The sequence below is a fragment of the Colobus angolensis genome, unplaced genomic scaffold (genome assembly GCF_000951035.1).
Source record: "Colobus angolensis palliatus isolate OR3802 unplaced genomic scaffold, Cang.pa_1.0 Scaffold196, whole genome shotgun sequence".
Taxonomy (NCBI): Eukaryota; Metazoa; Chordata; class Mammalia; order Primates; family Cercopithecidae; genus Colobus; species Colobus angolensis.
The window spans coordinates 6842205-6857423 of NW_012115110.1; the positions used below are offsets into that span (position 1 = coordinate 6842205).

General features: G+C 41.0%; 1 protein-coding gene across 1 annotated transcript in view; it reads right to left on the reverse strand.

Moving 5' to 3' along the window:
- SEMA5A (sema domain, seven thrombospondin repeats (type 1 and type 1-like), transmembrane domain (TM) and short cytoplasmic domain, (semaphorin) 5A) overlaps positions 1 to 15219 on the reverse strand; it is a 539042-nt gene that overhangs the window by 354504 nt on the left and 169319 nt on the right. The window contains exon 3 of the mRNA XM_011940969.1: positions 10885 to 11085. Coding sequence (XP_011796359.1) covers positions 10885 to 11008 — 124 coding nt within the window. The 5' untranslated portion in view covers positions 11009 to 11085. The remainder of the gene's footprint in view (positions 1 to 10884; positions 11086 to 15219) is intronic.

Here is a 15219-nt window from a genome sequence, read left to right on the forward strand (position 1 = left end):
ATGTGGCATTGTATCTTAACAAACTCAGGCTATTTCTAAAGCAATATGATTGCTAGATTCGACACTCTTGACAAGTTTCTGAATCTTCATTTGAGTTGGGACTAACATAATTTTAAAAATTAGCTTCATAGAGGTGTCATTTAGATAGAATAATATTTACTCATTTAAATGTAAAATTTAATGACTTTAAACAAATGTATAAAACCTGTTGCCACCTCTTCATCTTGATATAAAATATTTGCAGCAACTGAGATAATCTCTCATATACCTTGCAGTCAATTTCCTCCTTGACCCTCTATCCAGGCAGCCATTAATAGGTATTCTGCTGCTACAGTTCTATCTTCCACAGAATGTCACCTAATGAGATAATGAATACATAGTCTTTTGTATCTAGAATCTGTCATTTAGCATGGTACTCTGAGATTCATCCAGCTTGGTCTCTGTATTTGTAGTTTATTTCCTTTTTATTGCCCAATAGTTCTCCATTTTACATAATTAATTTGTCTATTTCCATTGATGAACTTGTGGGTTGTTTCCAGTTTGGAGTTTTTAAGAATAAATCTTCTATAAACCCTTGGATACAATCTTTCTGTAGACATTATTCAATATTATATTACTCTTGGGAAAATACCTAGGAGTGGATTTTCTGGGACTTATTGTAAGTACATGTGTAACTTTTGAAGAAATGTCACATTTCCAAAGTGGCTGAATTATCATGCATCATCATCCTGCATTATTAACAACAAAAGAAGTGGTCCAGTTGTGCCATATCCTTGTCAACACTTGGTATTGTCAGCCTTTCTAATTTTAGTCAGTCTACAGTGTGTGTGGAGGTATCTCACAATGCAGTTGTATGTCTGAATCTCTAGTCCATTTTTTAAAAATTAGATTGTTTTCTTAAGTTTAAGACTTTATATATGCTGGGCACAAGACCACATATACATGTGGTAAATGTGTGTATCTCTCTCTGTGTGTGTATGTATATCAAATATTTCGCAAATATTCCCACACAGTGTATGGCTTGCTTATCCATTTTCTTAATGGTGTCTTCGAAGAGAAAATGCTTTCCATTTTGAATGTGGTCCAATTTATCAAATTTTCTGGTATGTGCTTTTCATATTCTAGCTAAAAAATCTTTCCTAATCCAAACTTTTGGAAATGTTTCTTACATGTTTTCTTCCACAAGCTTTTAAATTTTTGCTCTTAACCTTAGGTCTATCATCCCTATCAGTTAACTGTTGTATATTGTGTGAAGCAATATTTAGAGTTTACTTTTTGTAGAGAGATGTACAATTTTTCCAGTACTGCTTGTTGAAGACTATCATTTCCTCATTGATTTACCATAGCCTCTTCATTAAAAGTTAATTGACAATATATATGTATATCTGGGCCTATTTCTGATCTCTGCTTTCTGTTCATTGCCTTATAGTTTTCCTCATGCAGTTACATCATTGTTTTGAGTTCTTGTAGTGTAGGTCTTCCAGCATTTCCCTGCAGAACAAACCAAAATGAAAAGGCAGTGGTGGAGCTTAGAGGCATACCTAGTTATCATGATGAAAGTTGCAAACCCCTTCCTTCACTTAACCCATTCCCTGCTTTTTATTTTTCCTCAACCCTATCACTATGTAACCAATTCTACTACATGTCTATATCTTATTATTATCTGATTCTCCTAATAAAATGTAAACTCAGTGTGGGCCAGGATTTATTTCTGTTTTACTTCCTGGGGTAACCCTAGTAACTAAAACAATTTCTGGCACATAATAAGCACTTAATAAATATTGAGTAAATTATTAACGAACTGGACCTCTGCTTTCATCTTTAAATAAGTAATGCTCTGTGCTGAAGCCAGAGAATTGAGTGGCGCAAAAAATCAAACATACAAATGAGAGTGACAATCATTAATCACCTCTGGGAGCTGCCATGAGCACTCTGCTCAGCTGTTCCTGGCGTCAGGGTCTTGCTTCATTGATTTTAGTTAACAGGGTTTGCAGCCTCTCTAAGGCATACCCAGACGTATTTTCAGGGTAGGATGGGTCAAATATTGTTACCCCGACTTTTTACAGCGGGGATTAGAGGAATCCATTCATTTTGGTGCTTTAGCACACAACATCACTGTGGATGACAGCATGAGTCTGGCAGGGCCCTTCATTATGAATAAGAACACTTTCTCACTCATGGAACATGTGTGATTAGACTTGCCCCTGGGTCATATGAAGGAATTGGGAGAGCAAAAGATAAAGAATAATTCCACCTAAAGCTAGAGATTACCTCCTAGGCCCTCTTGAGTCAATCATAAAAAAGATTCAAGAAAATACAAATTTAAAGTGTTGATTAAATTAAAAACCAAACTAATTAAGATTTGGAAATCTTAATGCACTCTTTTTTTGTTGTTGTGCTGGTAACAGAGAGACATCACCATTGCTGTCCACCGGAGATGGCATAAGCTTTGTCTCCCAAATGTAACCAAGGTGGTTTACCTTGTTTTGATATAAAGAGAAGACAGGAGGACATAATCCAAGAAAAATACTGCCTAATTAAAATGTTACTCACCCCACATTTAATCTCCAACTCTTCCTCTGTACATAAGATAGGGATTTTTATCTACCTTCAGTATGAGAAATAGATGAATTGCCCATTTAATGCTTAGAAAGATTATAATACACTTAAAGATAAATAAAATACAATAACATACCATTTGAGGCCAAATGGAAATGCTATTTTGAATTAGGATTCTAACTTTACAAATTTTTTTTTTTTTTTTTTTTTTACGGAGTCTGGCTCTGTCGCCCAGGCTGGAGCGCAGTGGCCTGATCTCAGCTCACTGAAAGCTCCACCTCCCCAGGTTCACGCCATTCTCCTGCCTCAGCCTCCCGAGTAGCTGGGACTACAGGTGCCCGCCACCTCGCCCGGCTAGTTTTTTTTTTTTTTTTGTATTTTTTAGTAGAGACGGGGTTTCACCATGTTAGCCAGGATGGTCTCGATCTCCTGACCTCGTGATCCACCCGTCTCGGCCTCCCAAAGTGCTGGGATTACAGGCTTGAGCCACCGCGCCCGGCCTAACTTTACAAATTCTTATTCCCAGTTTTAACTCAATCACATTGCACAACTTTACTTATAAAGCAATCCACTCAAAGACTTAAAATAATAAAAACTATCTATCTCCCTATTGAGATAAATCAACCAAAAAACAATTGAAATTTTACCTGAAGATAAAATATAAATATTCAATCTTAAAAAATTATTTAATTAGTGGCCCTAGAATGCAAAAGTAACATGAAAGTTATTAATAACTTTCAAAACTCAATAAACCATTTTCATCAGAGTCTAATTATTGCTTATAAAAATGCACAACAGGGACCCTCTCAGCTCTGATGAGCCAAAGATCAATAACAACATTAAAGCCCAGTCTACATATTAGAACCAATTCTCTTTGTTAATAACTTAGAGTGGTTACATGTAGCATTTTCTCCTAACATCTCTGCACTCCTGAATAATCATTACATACCTAGATTACAGGATTGAAAAGTGGTTTTTTAAAAATATTTCATTTCTCCAGATAGAAAACTGACAACATACTTTAAAATCAGAAACGTATCCCCAAATGCATTTTTTAATGTAAAACGCTGGTTCCTTTGCAAATAGATTAGAATATTTTGCCAATATGATTTTGACATTACATCACATAAAACATCCAGTCATGTGCATGACAATGAAAACACAAATTATTCACAGAACAAAAGATATTTAAGGATCCATAACAACACATTTCCTCCCCAAGTAAACTCTTAGGAGGCTAAGTCATATTCTATAGTGAAACAAGTGAAGATCACACTTGGTTTATGTAAATTTTAGTTTACAGAGAAAATGTTGACTTCAAGAGAGTTTTCAACAGTTAGCAGTATCTTCCTATATGTTAATCAGATTCATATGAAAAGATTAAAACTAAATATTAAAAATAATGTCATGCTATCTGTTTCTAATTAAAATAAATGTTCTTAATTCCTCCTTGGAGAAAGTAGGACATTATCATGCAATCACACACATTTATGATTTCTAAAGGTCAGAGTGGTAGATCTGAGACTAGATGAACAGAGAGAAATACTGGAAGCAATTTTACCCAAGATTTATATATTCAGACTCAGAAACCTCTGAAATCTCAGAGGGACTCGAGGAATCCTCTGCTGCAGCCCCTCCTGTGGCAATGAGGCTGCTGTATCCTAATGAAGAGGCTAAACTCAGCCAGTACCATGACTCCACACAACTGCTTGGTGCATTAGACACCAGACAGCCAAAACCCAGAGAGGAAACAGAGCATCATGAGACACGCATGGAGCCATGGGACACTCATGGAGCCATGGACACACATGGAACTGTGGGACACGCATGGAGCCATGGACATGCATGGAACTGTGGGACACGCATGGAGCCATGGACACACATGGAACTGTGGGACACGCATGGAGCCATGGGACACTCATGGAGCCATGGACACACATGGAACTGTGGGACACGCATGGAGCCATGGACACACATGGAACTATGGGACACACATGGAGCCATGGGACACTCATGGAGCCATGGACACACATGGAACTGTGGGATATGCATGGAGCCATGGACACACATGGAACTGTGGGACACGCATGGAACTGAGGGACACACATGGAGCCATGGGGCAAGAAACGATATGTGGACCTGAGTGGAACCATGGGATATGTGTGGAACCATGGGACATGCATGGAGCCATGGGACATGCATACATGGAGTTGCGAACATGCCTGGAAACATGGACACACACAGAGGGATGGGGAGATGCACGGATACATGGACACACATAAAGACATGGATATGCCTGGAGCTGTGGGATCTGCATGGAATCACAAACATGGAGCCATGAGACATGCATGTAGCTGTGAGAGACCCATGGGACCACGGCACATGCATGGAGCCATGAGACACACATGCGTGGAGCCATGTCACACACATGGAGCTGTGGACACACATGGAGCCTAGCACAAAAACATCTCTTCCACTCATCCAGCATTCCCTCATTTTCTGAGAGGTTACAGTTTGTTGTGCTTGACACTGCCCATGTTATGCCTTCTCCAGCCACAGGAGAAGCAGGTGGCAGGTTGAACAATGCCAGCAGCCCACAGGACAGCACAGGGGTCAAGGGAAGAGTGACAGGAGACCAGAAAACAGGCAAGAAAGGCAGTTATGATGACAACAGGTAATGTACACATGGTCACATTAGAGAAGGGCAGAAAGAGCTTTCTTAGACTGGGAGAGGGGCTGGGGGCACAGTGAGTGAATGCGAAAAAGAGCCAACTCAGAGTTACAAAACATATCAGATATCCTTCCTGTCAACATTTAACAAAGCAATGCGTGCAACACACACATAAATATAACGTAATATAATGATACGTTTTGAAAGGAAAATATAGGATCCATGAAAAATAATCATTCATACGGTGATACAGGAATAAAACCCAAGTTTAAAATCCTAATTGGTCACTTTCAGTCACTGCTTTTTCAGTCACCTAAGACTATATACGGGGATAAAGGCAGCTGTTAAAACCCAAGATCCTTAGGGAAGCAGTAGAAAACCAAGTGCAACCCCCAACCCAGTCCCGGTGATGGCCCAAGCTGGAGCAGTCATCTCAATTCCCTCCATGCCTTTCCCAAGGCACTGGAGCTAAATGTTGCAGATCCTCTATCATGAGTCCATGCAGCTCTTCCATGAGTTTCAGAACAATTCTCAGGCCAATCAATAAACCCATAAGTAGGAGGACACTCTACAGGAACATCAAGGAGTTAAAGATAAAGATCGCTGGGACCTGGGAATGGAAATCAATAGGGCCCTGCCTGATTCTGCAGGCAGGAGTAATCTTAGGCATTAATGCTAAATGCTGCCAGCTAACAGCCTGAAGAAAGGCCTCCAAATCAGTCATACGAAGGACCCAAGCAAAGTACAGCACAACTCACATCACTGGTGGTCTTTTTTTGTGAATAATGTGAAATCGCTTCCCACAAACCAATTTGTATAACAGGAGCCTGCTCTCTAAATAGCCAGCATACTGAGTAAACTTTAATCAATAAACAAACAAAAGCAGAATATGGCACCTCGCCTTAAGTAGACATTAAACATTTAAAACTAATTTCAGAGATGGTTTTGAGACTCAGTAAGCATGCTGAGAAACACGCTGTCTTGAAGGGTCACGATTTTTTCCCCTCTTTATTGGAATAGACATTTAAGCAAATGACAAGGACATACGTGTGAACGGTGTGTCTGTAATGGGTCAGGGTGTGTTAGCAGCCACTGCACAATCAGGGACAAATACTCCAGAAAATACAGTCAAGCAAGTAACCTTGCAAACACAGCAAGCTGTAAAAGTGTGTTGTGCAATGAACTCCACTAGACAGGAGGCACCTGCAGTGGCAAATACTTCACAGAAGCTGGAAAAAAAAAATAGATTATACCAGCATCTTCTGCCTAGCCAGGTAAATCAGATCAAGACTGTGACAGAACATGCTAAGCTCCATGAAGACAGTCTGTTAGCATCCAGTCCTTCATCAGTAGCATCCTGTGCAGAATGCCTCCAGTGCATAATACTCAATCACGATATTTTAAACATGCATGGAAATCAGGATTTTAAGTCAAGATTATCTGCTGCTTCCTTTATTTCCCCCTGGTCAGTGTTTCATCCTGCTTTCTCAAAGGTTCTTGGAACAGTGCCTTACAAAAAAGTGTTCACGGGGAGTTGCGAAGGCCACTTGTTCAGCTGTAACATGAGCCATTTCAAGGCCTGAGTGGGCCCATAACATCACATGACGTGTGTGTGTGTGTGTGTGTGTGTGTGTTTGAAAAAGTTTTATTCTCTCCTCAGAGAAGCATTTCCTTTCTAAGGCCCTGTTCTCTTGGCCTGGGACCTACCTACTCCTCTTCAGCCACGACAGAGATCCTCAGGAACTCCTTCCTCTCCTGCATCCACCCCCACCCACCAGCTTTCCTGCATCCTGGGTGCTTTGGCCTCCTGCCCTCCACGCTCACTGGAGGTGGAGTTGGCTTCCTATAACTTAACTGGGCATCTGTTCCCAGCTGCTATCCCCTCCTACAGCACCGGGGTCTCTGCTTAAACAATCATCTCCCCGCTCCTCTCTCTTTAGCCTCTTCCTTCACCTCATTCCTTCCCATCACCATTTGAGGATGGTTAAGTCATGCTCTTTTAAAAGTTGTTCCCTGCCCTTATGTCCCTGCATGGCTGACATGAGTTCTTCTCTCCTTTTATATCTATCATATCGTCCCTAACCTTTGATGTATCCCCACACACATCACCATCTGGTTTCTTCCCCCAACCCTGTGGTGAAACTGCTCTGATAAATGCTGCTTTTTATGTGTCCTCCCAGAAGATATACTGAAGTCCTAACCACAGGTGCCTCGAATGTGACCATATTTGGAAACAGCACCGTTGCAGATGAATTGTTTAAGATGAGGTCATACTGGATTAGGGTTTGCCCTAAGTTCAACATGACTTATGTCCTTATAAAAAGAGAAGACAGAAAGACAGGGACACAGAGGGAGGATACCATGAGACTACAGACTAAGAGACTGGAGGGATGCATCCACGAGCCAAGGAATGCCAAACATTGCTGACAACCATGAGAAGCTAGAAGGAAGCAGAGAATGGTTCTTCTCTAGAGCCTTCAGAGAGAACACAGACCTGCAAACACCGTAATTTTGAACTCTGGCATTCAGAAATGCGAGAAGAGACAATTAGGTTGTTTTAAGCCATCTAGTGTGTAGTAATTTGTTACAGCAGCCCTAGGCAGCTAATACAGTGCTGCTTACAGAATTTCTCAGAGTGACCAGTTGTCCTGGCTTTTCCAGAACAGAAGCAACCAGGAAAGTCCCAGGAAAACCAGAACAAGTGTGTCACTCTTCCTTCTGGCACACACCTGCCTTGAACACTCCGCAGTATCTGACGCTCTGCTGGACATCGCCCTCTTGAAAATATCCCCTTTCTTGGTTCTCAGGAAGGCTTGCCCTCAACTAGATAATTCCATCTGGTGGCTCACAGGGACTCAGCCTTTTCCATCTAAAATCACCACACTCCTCATATCTGCTTTCTCTTCTTGATTCTATATGGAATCAATAGCCAAGAATGTGAGGATTGCAGTCAGGGCTTTCTCCTTGCTCCTGCTCTGCATCTACTGAATCCTCAACCACACTCCCTTCCAATTTCCAGAATCCACCTCTTCTCTACATTTCTGCCTCCCTTCCCATAATGCCGTTCCTCCTCCTGTTGGTCTCAGTAGCAGCCTCAGAATGGGCTGTCCCTGTCAGCATTTTGTCATCCTCCAGATAGAGGATAAACTTGTTCAGATGCCTTCCAATGCCAGGCACCTCTGAATCCCCACTTGCCATGTGAGCCTCATGCCCTCTACCTCCTCCTCCATATCTTAAAATAAGATGTCCTGACTTCCTGTACGTGAGGCTTGCCAGGACCTGCAGTGTTTCCTCTCTCACTTCAGGGCTTATCACTTGCTCTTTTCCTCTCCATGGAAACTTCTCCTTTCACAAGTTTTGTAAACACCTTCTAACAATCACTTGGGATGCAGCTCTGGCATGGCTTTATCCTAGAAACCTTCCTCAACCACCATCCTACAGCCCAGGATGTGGGCTTAGAGCCCCCTCTCCTAGGATCTGCAGCACCCAACACAGGCACCTGTTAGGACCCTTCATAGAATGTTATGCAATGGCCCTTTTGGTTCCCATTCCTAAAAATAGTCTAAACCCTTTTAATAGGAACTGAGCATCTTCTCGATCTCCTCAATATCTAGCAAAGACCCTGTACACAACAGGCTTCTCCTAAATGTTCATTGAATGTTCACTCAGAATTAAAAACATGCAAATAAAAATACACTGAGACGCCATTCATGCATTGAGTTTTGTCCAAATCCCAAAGCCTGATGGTGTACTCTGCAGGAAAGGCGGCAGAGAAACAGGTATTCATATCCAGGGCAACTAGAATGCAAAGTGGCGCAACCTCTATGAAAGAGAATTGGGCAACATTTCCAAAACCACATATGCATTCACCCTTTGGCTCCGAAATCCCAATTCTAATAATCTCATTCAACGGTACACTTGCAAAAATGTTAAATAATGTTTATAGGAGGCACTACTCACTGAAACACTATCCATGGTCACAAATGACAGAAAATAACCTAAGCATCTCTCAATAAGGAGTTTTTGATTAGTTTAGGGCTCATCACATAGGGGAAGCTATGTAGCTACAAAAAAAAAATGAATGACATAAATCTCTACACTATTCTACAGAGTAGGCTCCAGCATATACCATTAGGTTAAAATAATGCTACACAGAGACAAGTCTATATAATAGCCACCTTTCATCTAAGAAAAGATAATATAAATATATGTTTGTATGTGTGTGTGTGTGTTGCTTTGCTTCTATTACAAAAGTAGCCTAACCCATAAAATATACGTAAATAGCTAAATGCAGAAAGAGCTCTAGGATAGGATCAAGAAAACAGGAAGTGAAGCTAGATTCCTTTGAACACCTTTGCTTCAATAATCTGACTTTGAAACACTGCATAAAAACTTAATGTCAATTTTAAGAATTTCTAAAAATCAATAGAAAAATTAAACAAATGATAGTAACTGGGTCTTGGGTTGGTGCCATAACCACGCAGAAAGAAATTATTTCTACTGATTTTAAAGCAGTAATTTTGCTAATTTTGCTAGAATTTTCCAGTGAAATATTTACTGTGAGGACCAAAAAAAAAAAAAAGAGAGAGAGAAAAAAGTCATTTTAAAGATTTTTCAATAATCAAAAACAACTAGGGTTACATGGAACTGTTATTCTAAAATGACTGAGTGTGTACTAAAGAAAAAAGGGCAAATAAATAATTAGGTTGGTCTGCAGAGACTTGAGATTTTGTGCAAGGAAGAAATAAACACTAAGATGGGAAAAGTTAACAAAGACCCTAGAGTCCTGGAGATGAATTGTAAGTACCAGGAGAAGCTTGTGGTCTATTTTTAAAATGCTTTTCTTAGCACTGTCCACCGAGAAGACCTGTGGGCACATTTGGTGCTCAAAGCATCCAGAAATGAGTGATTCCCAGATCTATGGAAAGAAATAGGTAAAAGGAATAGGAACATCTCGTCAACCCAGAGAGCAAAGAAGCTCTCAAAGATGACTTGGATGAGTCAGAAGGATCCAGCAGCCGCTCTCAAGAGGTTACTCTGGGCTTAAAATGCTACAATTTCACCGTGTATAAGGATGTAAGCTACATGGATTAAAATACATCAAATATGTTAAAATTCATGTATTAATAATAATTCTAATAATCAAAATAAGAAAAAGGCAAACATAACATCTTATCCATCCCCTTTGGATGACAAATGAATGACCTCTGGGATATTAAAGAACATACTTGTATATTAAAAAAAAATAAAAGTATAAATTGGTGGGAGGAAAGACTAACGCTTCGCAGGAAAATGTCATAGTGAAGAATTTTAGGCTTTCCTTAGTTTTGTTGCTATTTCTATGGTCACATTTTTATCCTCTGGTTCAAACACTTAGGAGGCCTGCAGTACCTGTTAAATAAAGGTGAACAGAAACAATGAGATGTTTTACCTTGGTAATCCCTGTCTTAGATCCCTCTTGAGGTAGTGATCAGTTTCTGGATATGAAATTCTAATGATAGAGGCTTTTGTATTTTTACCTTTATTTTAAACTATGTCCAAAACCAGAGTCACTGCATTATATAGCATTTGTGATGCTCTATTATCTTCTATCACTAAATACAGAACGTGCCTTTAGATGATGACTTTGCATTCAGTGCTTGCTGGTCCCTTACCTTTATAGGAGATGACTGGGTGCTCAGCTCTCTGGCACTGAGTCGTACCCTGGGCCTCTGGGCGGGCGAGTCTCCACAGCCCCAGGCTTGAGAACAGCCATGCTATAACACAGGTTCCCTTCATGGTGGGCAAGGGGCCTCTGACTCTGGGCTCGTGTCTTCTAAACAGAAGCTCTTCTTCCCCTCATGTGTGGAAAGTGCCTAAAACACACAAAAGAGAAGAATCGGATGACCGTGAGTTCATTTTCCGGTGGGTGGTCTTCTGGTAAAACTCCCTCACTAACATTAAGGTTACACTCTGTTGAGCTAGAGGAGAGCTTGGAGGGCTCAGACCAGCATATTTTGTCTACGTCATATCCCAGGCTGTATGAATGCATGCGGAGTGTGTGTATCTCAATACAGACCTCTCATTCTCCCAATAATTGCATGATATAGCCCATTTGTTTTAAACGAGAAATGCTCAATCTTAAGCTGTACTGTCATCACACTCACTCCTAAGGAATGTAGATTAATAGATGGGATTGGCTGGATTTCCCTTGGCCACCTATCCTAACCCTTTGTGCAAACACAGGTCTATATGTGGAAATCCTATAAATACCTGTCCATCCCTTTTTAACATTTAAAAGACTTATTTTTAAGAAGGCCATGGCCATTGTCTTTTACCAATAAACTGATGAATATTACGCTACACAACTTTAAAAAATCACGATTTGCTAAATTCTGTATTTTGTGATGCAGGATAACCTTTTAAAATTGTAGATAATCTGCCTGCAAAATATCTGGCTAGAGATCAAGTGTGAATCAAATAAAATCTATATCGAGCACCTACTGGGTGAAATAAAAGTACTATGCCGGGAAACTTTAAAGATTATGAACAATTTAAATGATTAACAAGCATTAAAGTAATATAAGCCTGTAAAAATAACTATGATCCAAGCGTTAGCAAATCTTAAAAAGAACGGGAGTGCTGTGGGAGTCAAGGGAGAGTGCGATTGCTACAGAGAAGGATCTATGACGGGTCCATGGAGGGGCTCAAATCTGAGTGTAATGCTGGAGGATAAGGAGGATTTCAACAGATGGAGGTTTCTAGAATGACATTCCATCCCCAGGGAAGAGAATGAAAAGGCACATTGGAGGGGTAAGAGGAAGAGGTATGCAACATGTTTTAGGAATGGTGTGCCATACTCGTTCCAGGAAATTTAAAGGGAAGCATTGGGAAGAGCTTACAGAGTAGGTTAGGATTTGGAAGGCAAACTACAGTAAGGTGTGAGGTCTTTATTTTCAGGCAACAAGCTACCATAGTATACTAATCTTAGAAGATCTTATTAATATTAATAAGGCCATTATCACAATAGTGTACCTAGGAAATTAGGTAGATGAGAGCATAGAAATGGAGAAGTCAATTGGAAGCCATTACAATTGTTAAGAAGAGAAATAAATGAAGCAGTGACTTTGGTGGTGTCAATGGGAATAAAAAGGCAAACACAGTACACAACGACTGTGGGTAAAGGAAACTACGGCAAATTAAAGACGGCCACAGATTCTGGCATTCCTCGCGCTGAGAGGTGGAGCTATATTCTCCACCTAGAATCTGGGTTGATTCAGTGACTGCTCTGCTCATTTGAATACAACAGAAGTCATCTTGTGCTAGTTTCCAAGCCCAGGCCCTAAAAGCCTGGCAATTGCTACATCCTGCAGCTTAGAACACATTCTTCAATGTGTTCTAAGAGACACTAGGTCAGAAGTCCAACTACACTGAGATGGCCATGCTAGAGAGAACACGTTTAGGTGCTCCAGTTATGGGGTCACACATGAGCCCAACTCTCCAGCCATGAGTGAAGCTGAAACCCATTGAGTAATTTCAGTAGATACTATGAGAGCAAAAGAATCTCTCAGTTGAAGGCCGGGCACGGTGGCTCAAGCCTGTAATCCCAGCACTTTGGGAGGCCGAGACGGGTGGATCACGAGGTCAGGAGATCGAGACCATCCTGAGCTACACGGTGAAACCCCGTCTCTACTAAAAAATACAAAAACTAGCTGGGCAAGATGGCGGGTGCCTGTAGTCCCAGCTACTCGGGAGGCTGAGGCAGGAGAATGGAGTAAACCCGGGAGGCGGAGCTTGCAGTGAGCCGAGATCGTGCCACTGCACTCCAGCCTGGGCGACAGAGCTAGACTCCGTCTCCAAAAAAAAAAAAAAAAAAAAAAAGAATCTCTCAGTTGAGCACTGCCCAAACTCCTGACCCCACAAATGCAAAATATAATAAAAGAGTGGTTGTTATAATCTGCTAAATTTTGGGAACACAGAGCAAAGAGACAGCAATGGACTTAAGACAGAAAATGTAAGTGCCTTCAAGGATTGTGAAGCCATTCATTTTAATAGGATACTCAACAGAGGGATTTTGTTTAGATGAGATTAGAATCGTGTGTGTGTGCGCATGCGCGCACATTAAGTTTAAGACACTTGGCCGGGCATGGTGGCTCATGCCTGTAATCCCAGCACTTTGGGAGGCTGAGGCAGGTGGATCACCTGAGGTCAGGAGATTGAGACCAGCCTGGGAAATATAATGAAATTTTCTCTATACAAAAAATAAAAATAAAAATTGGCCAGGCATAGTAGTGTGTGTCTGTAGTCTTAGCTACTTGGGTGGCTGAAGCAGGAGGATTGCATTAGCCCAGAAGCTCAAGGCTGCAGTGAGCTGAGAAGGTGCCACTGGACTCCTGCCTAGGCAACAGAGCAAGACTTTGTCTCTAAATAATAATAATAGTAATTAATAAATACATACATAAAAGAGAGAGGAATTGGAAGAAAATCCAGAGAAAACTGAGGTGGGAAGCTATTAGGGTTCCAGTAAAGAAAGTGAAAGAAAGGAAAGAAGCCTTCGTTAAAAAGGAGTGCTTACCACCTGAACAAATGGTGAGATTTCAAGATAAAGAAAACATAGATTTGAGGGTGTATTAAATTTCACAGTCTGTATTTTCTGAGTCAACCAAATGGGGAGGAAGGATAAGACATGATAATTTAAATTTTGAAATTGAAGAGTAGAAAAATTATGGGTTAATTTCATAGAGGTTGGTTCAATATGAATAAACCCGACCAGAAACCTGAAGGTCCAGCTGAGTTTAGAGTCTCTCATTCCCTCAATATTTACTGAGTGACAACTGCATACCCAGCATGTAAGAATTTGCAAAGGAACCAAGCAGCATGAGGTAAGGCCTATTGCATCCATAAGTAGCAACCATGGAGCTGATATAAGGAAGCCAAGTACAGACTCACCAGGACCAAGAACTTCAGAGCAGGCAGGAGGTTGGGGTCCTTAAGAATGGAAGGAATTGTACAACATTTCCATTGACCAAAACATTCAGGTTGGGCAGAGAAATAGGTAATGGGACTGCAAATCAAGACAAGGGAAGAGTATAGCTTCTGTAGGAACAAGAGATGCTGAGCATGAAGGTGGAGGATGGGCTACGGAGGAAAACGGAGAGCCAGAGGCTCATCTATCCACCAGCCCACAATCCCTGCCCAAGCACAGAGCACTGTAATGGACAATGGATGAGCAAATGCTCATTCACCCTGGGTTATAACACTGAAAGTATGAGTTTCACTTTTGAAAACGAGTTACAGTGTGCAACACCGGAGTCTGCTTTGGAACTCCAGTCTAAAGGTAACCGGATGAAGTAGCCTATCTTTTCTGAGCCTCCTGACCTGAGACTTAAGATATGAAATTTTATCAAATTGTGTATTTTAAAATAAACACTTGTTAGAGGTGCTTTAGATGTGATTTCATTCTGTTAAAAGCAAGGAGGTTTGGGGCGCCCATACCAGTTCAGGTAAATTATCACAGTCACACAGTAACACATCAAAACAGATCAGCAATGATGAAGATAAAAGGAGAAGGATGATGAAGTGGCAGTCAACCCTTAATACATGCTAGCTCTGTAGTAAGCATGGTGCCAAGCACTCACACCCATGCCTGGCACCCAACAGCCACCCAGAGCCATATCACTGGTAGGTCCACTCTCACAGAGCAGCAAGCCATCATGGAGATGGATTGGAGCACTGTCCTGCCATTATCTCCAAGAATGAGTGCAAATCAACTAGGGACTAACAGCATATTCTTTTCTTACACACAGTTTTTCAACATGCACATTTAAGCCAACATAGATTCCCCTTCTGCTACTGATGAAGGGCATCATCCAGACCTGCTTGTGACTGAAACTGTCCTTTATTTACAATATGCCGCCCACTCTGATCTTAAGACATGTGATGTTAGAAGCCCTAACATCTTTGCCTCCTGAATGAAAGGAAGAGAAAAATAACACAAGTGTCTGAAATGC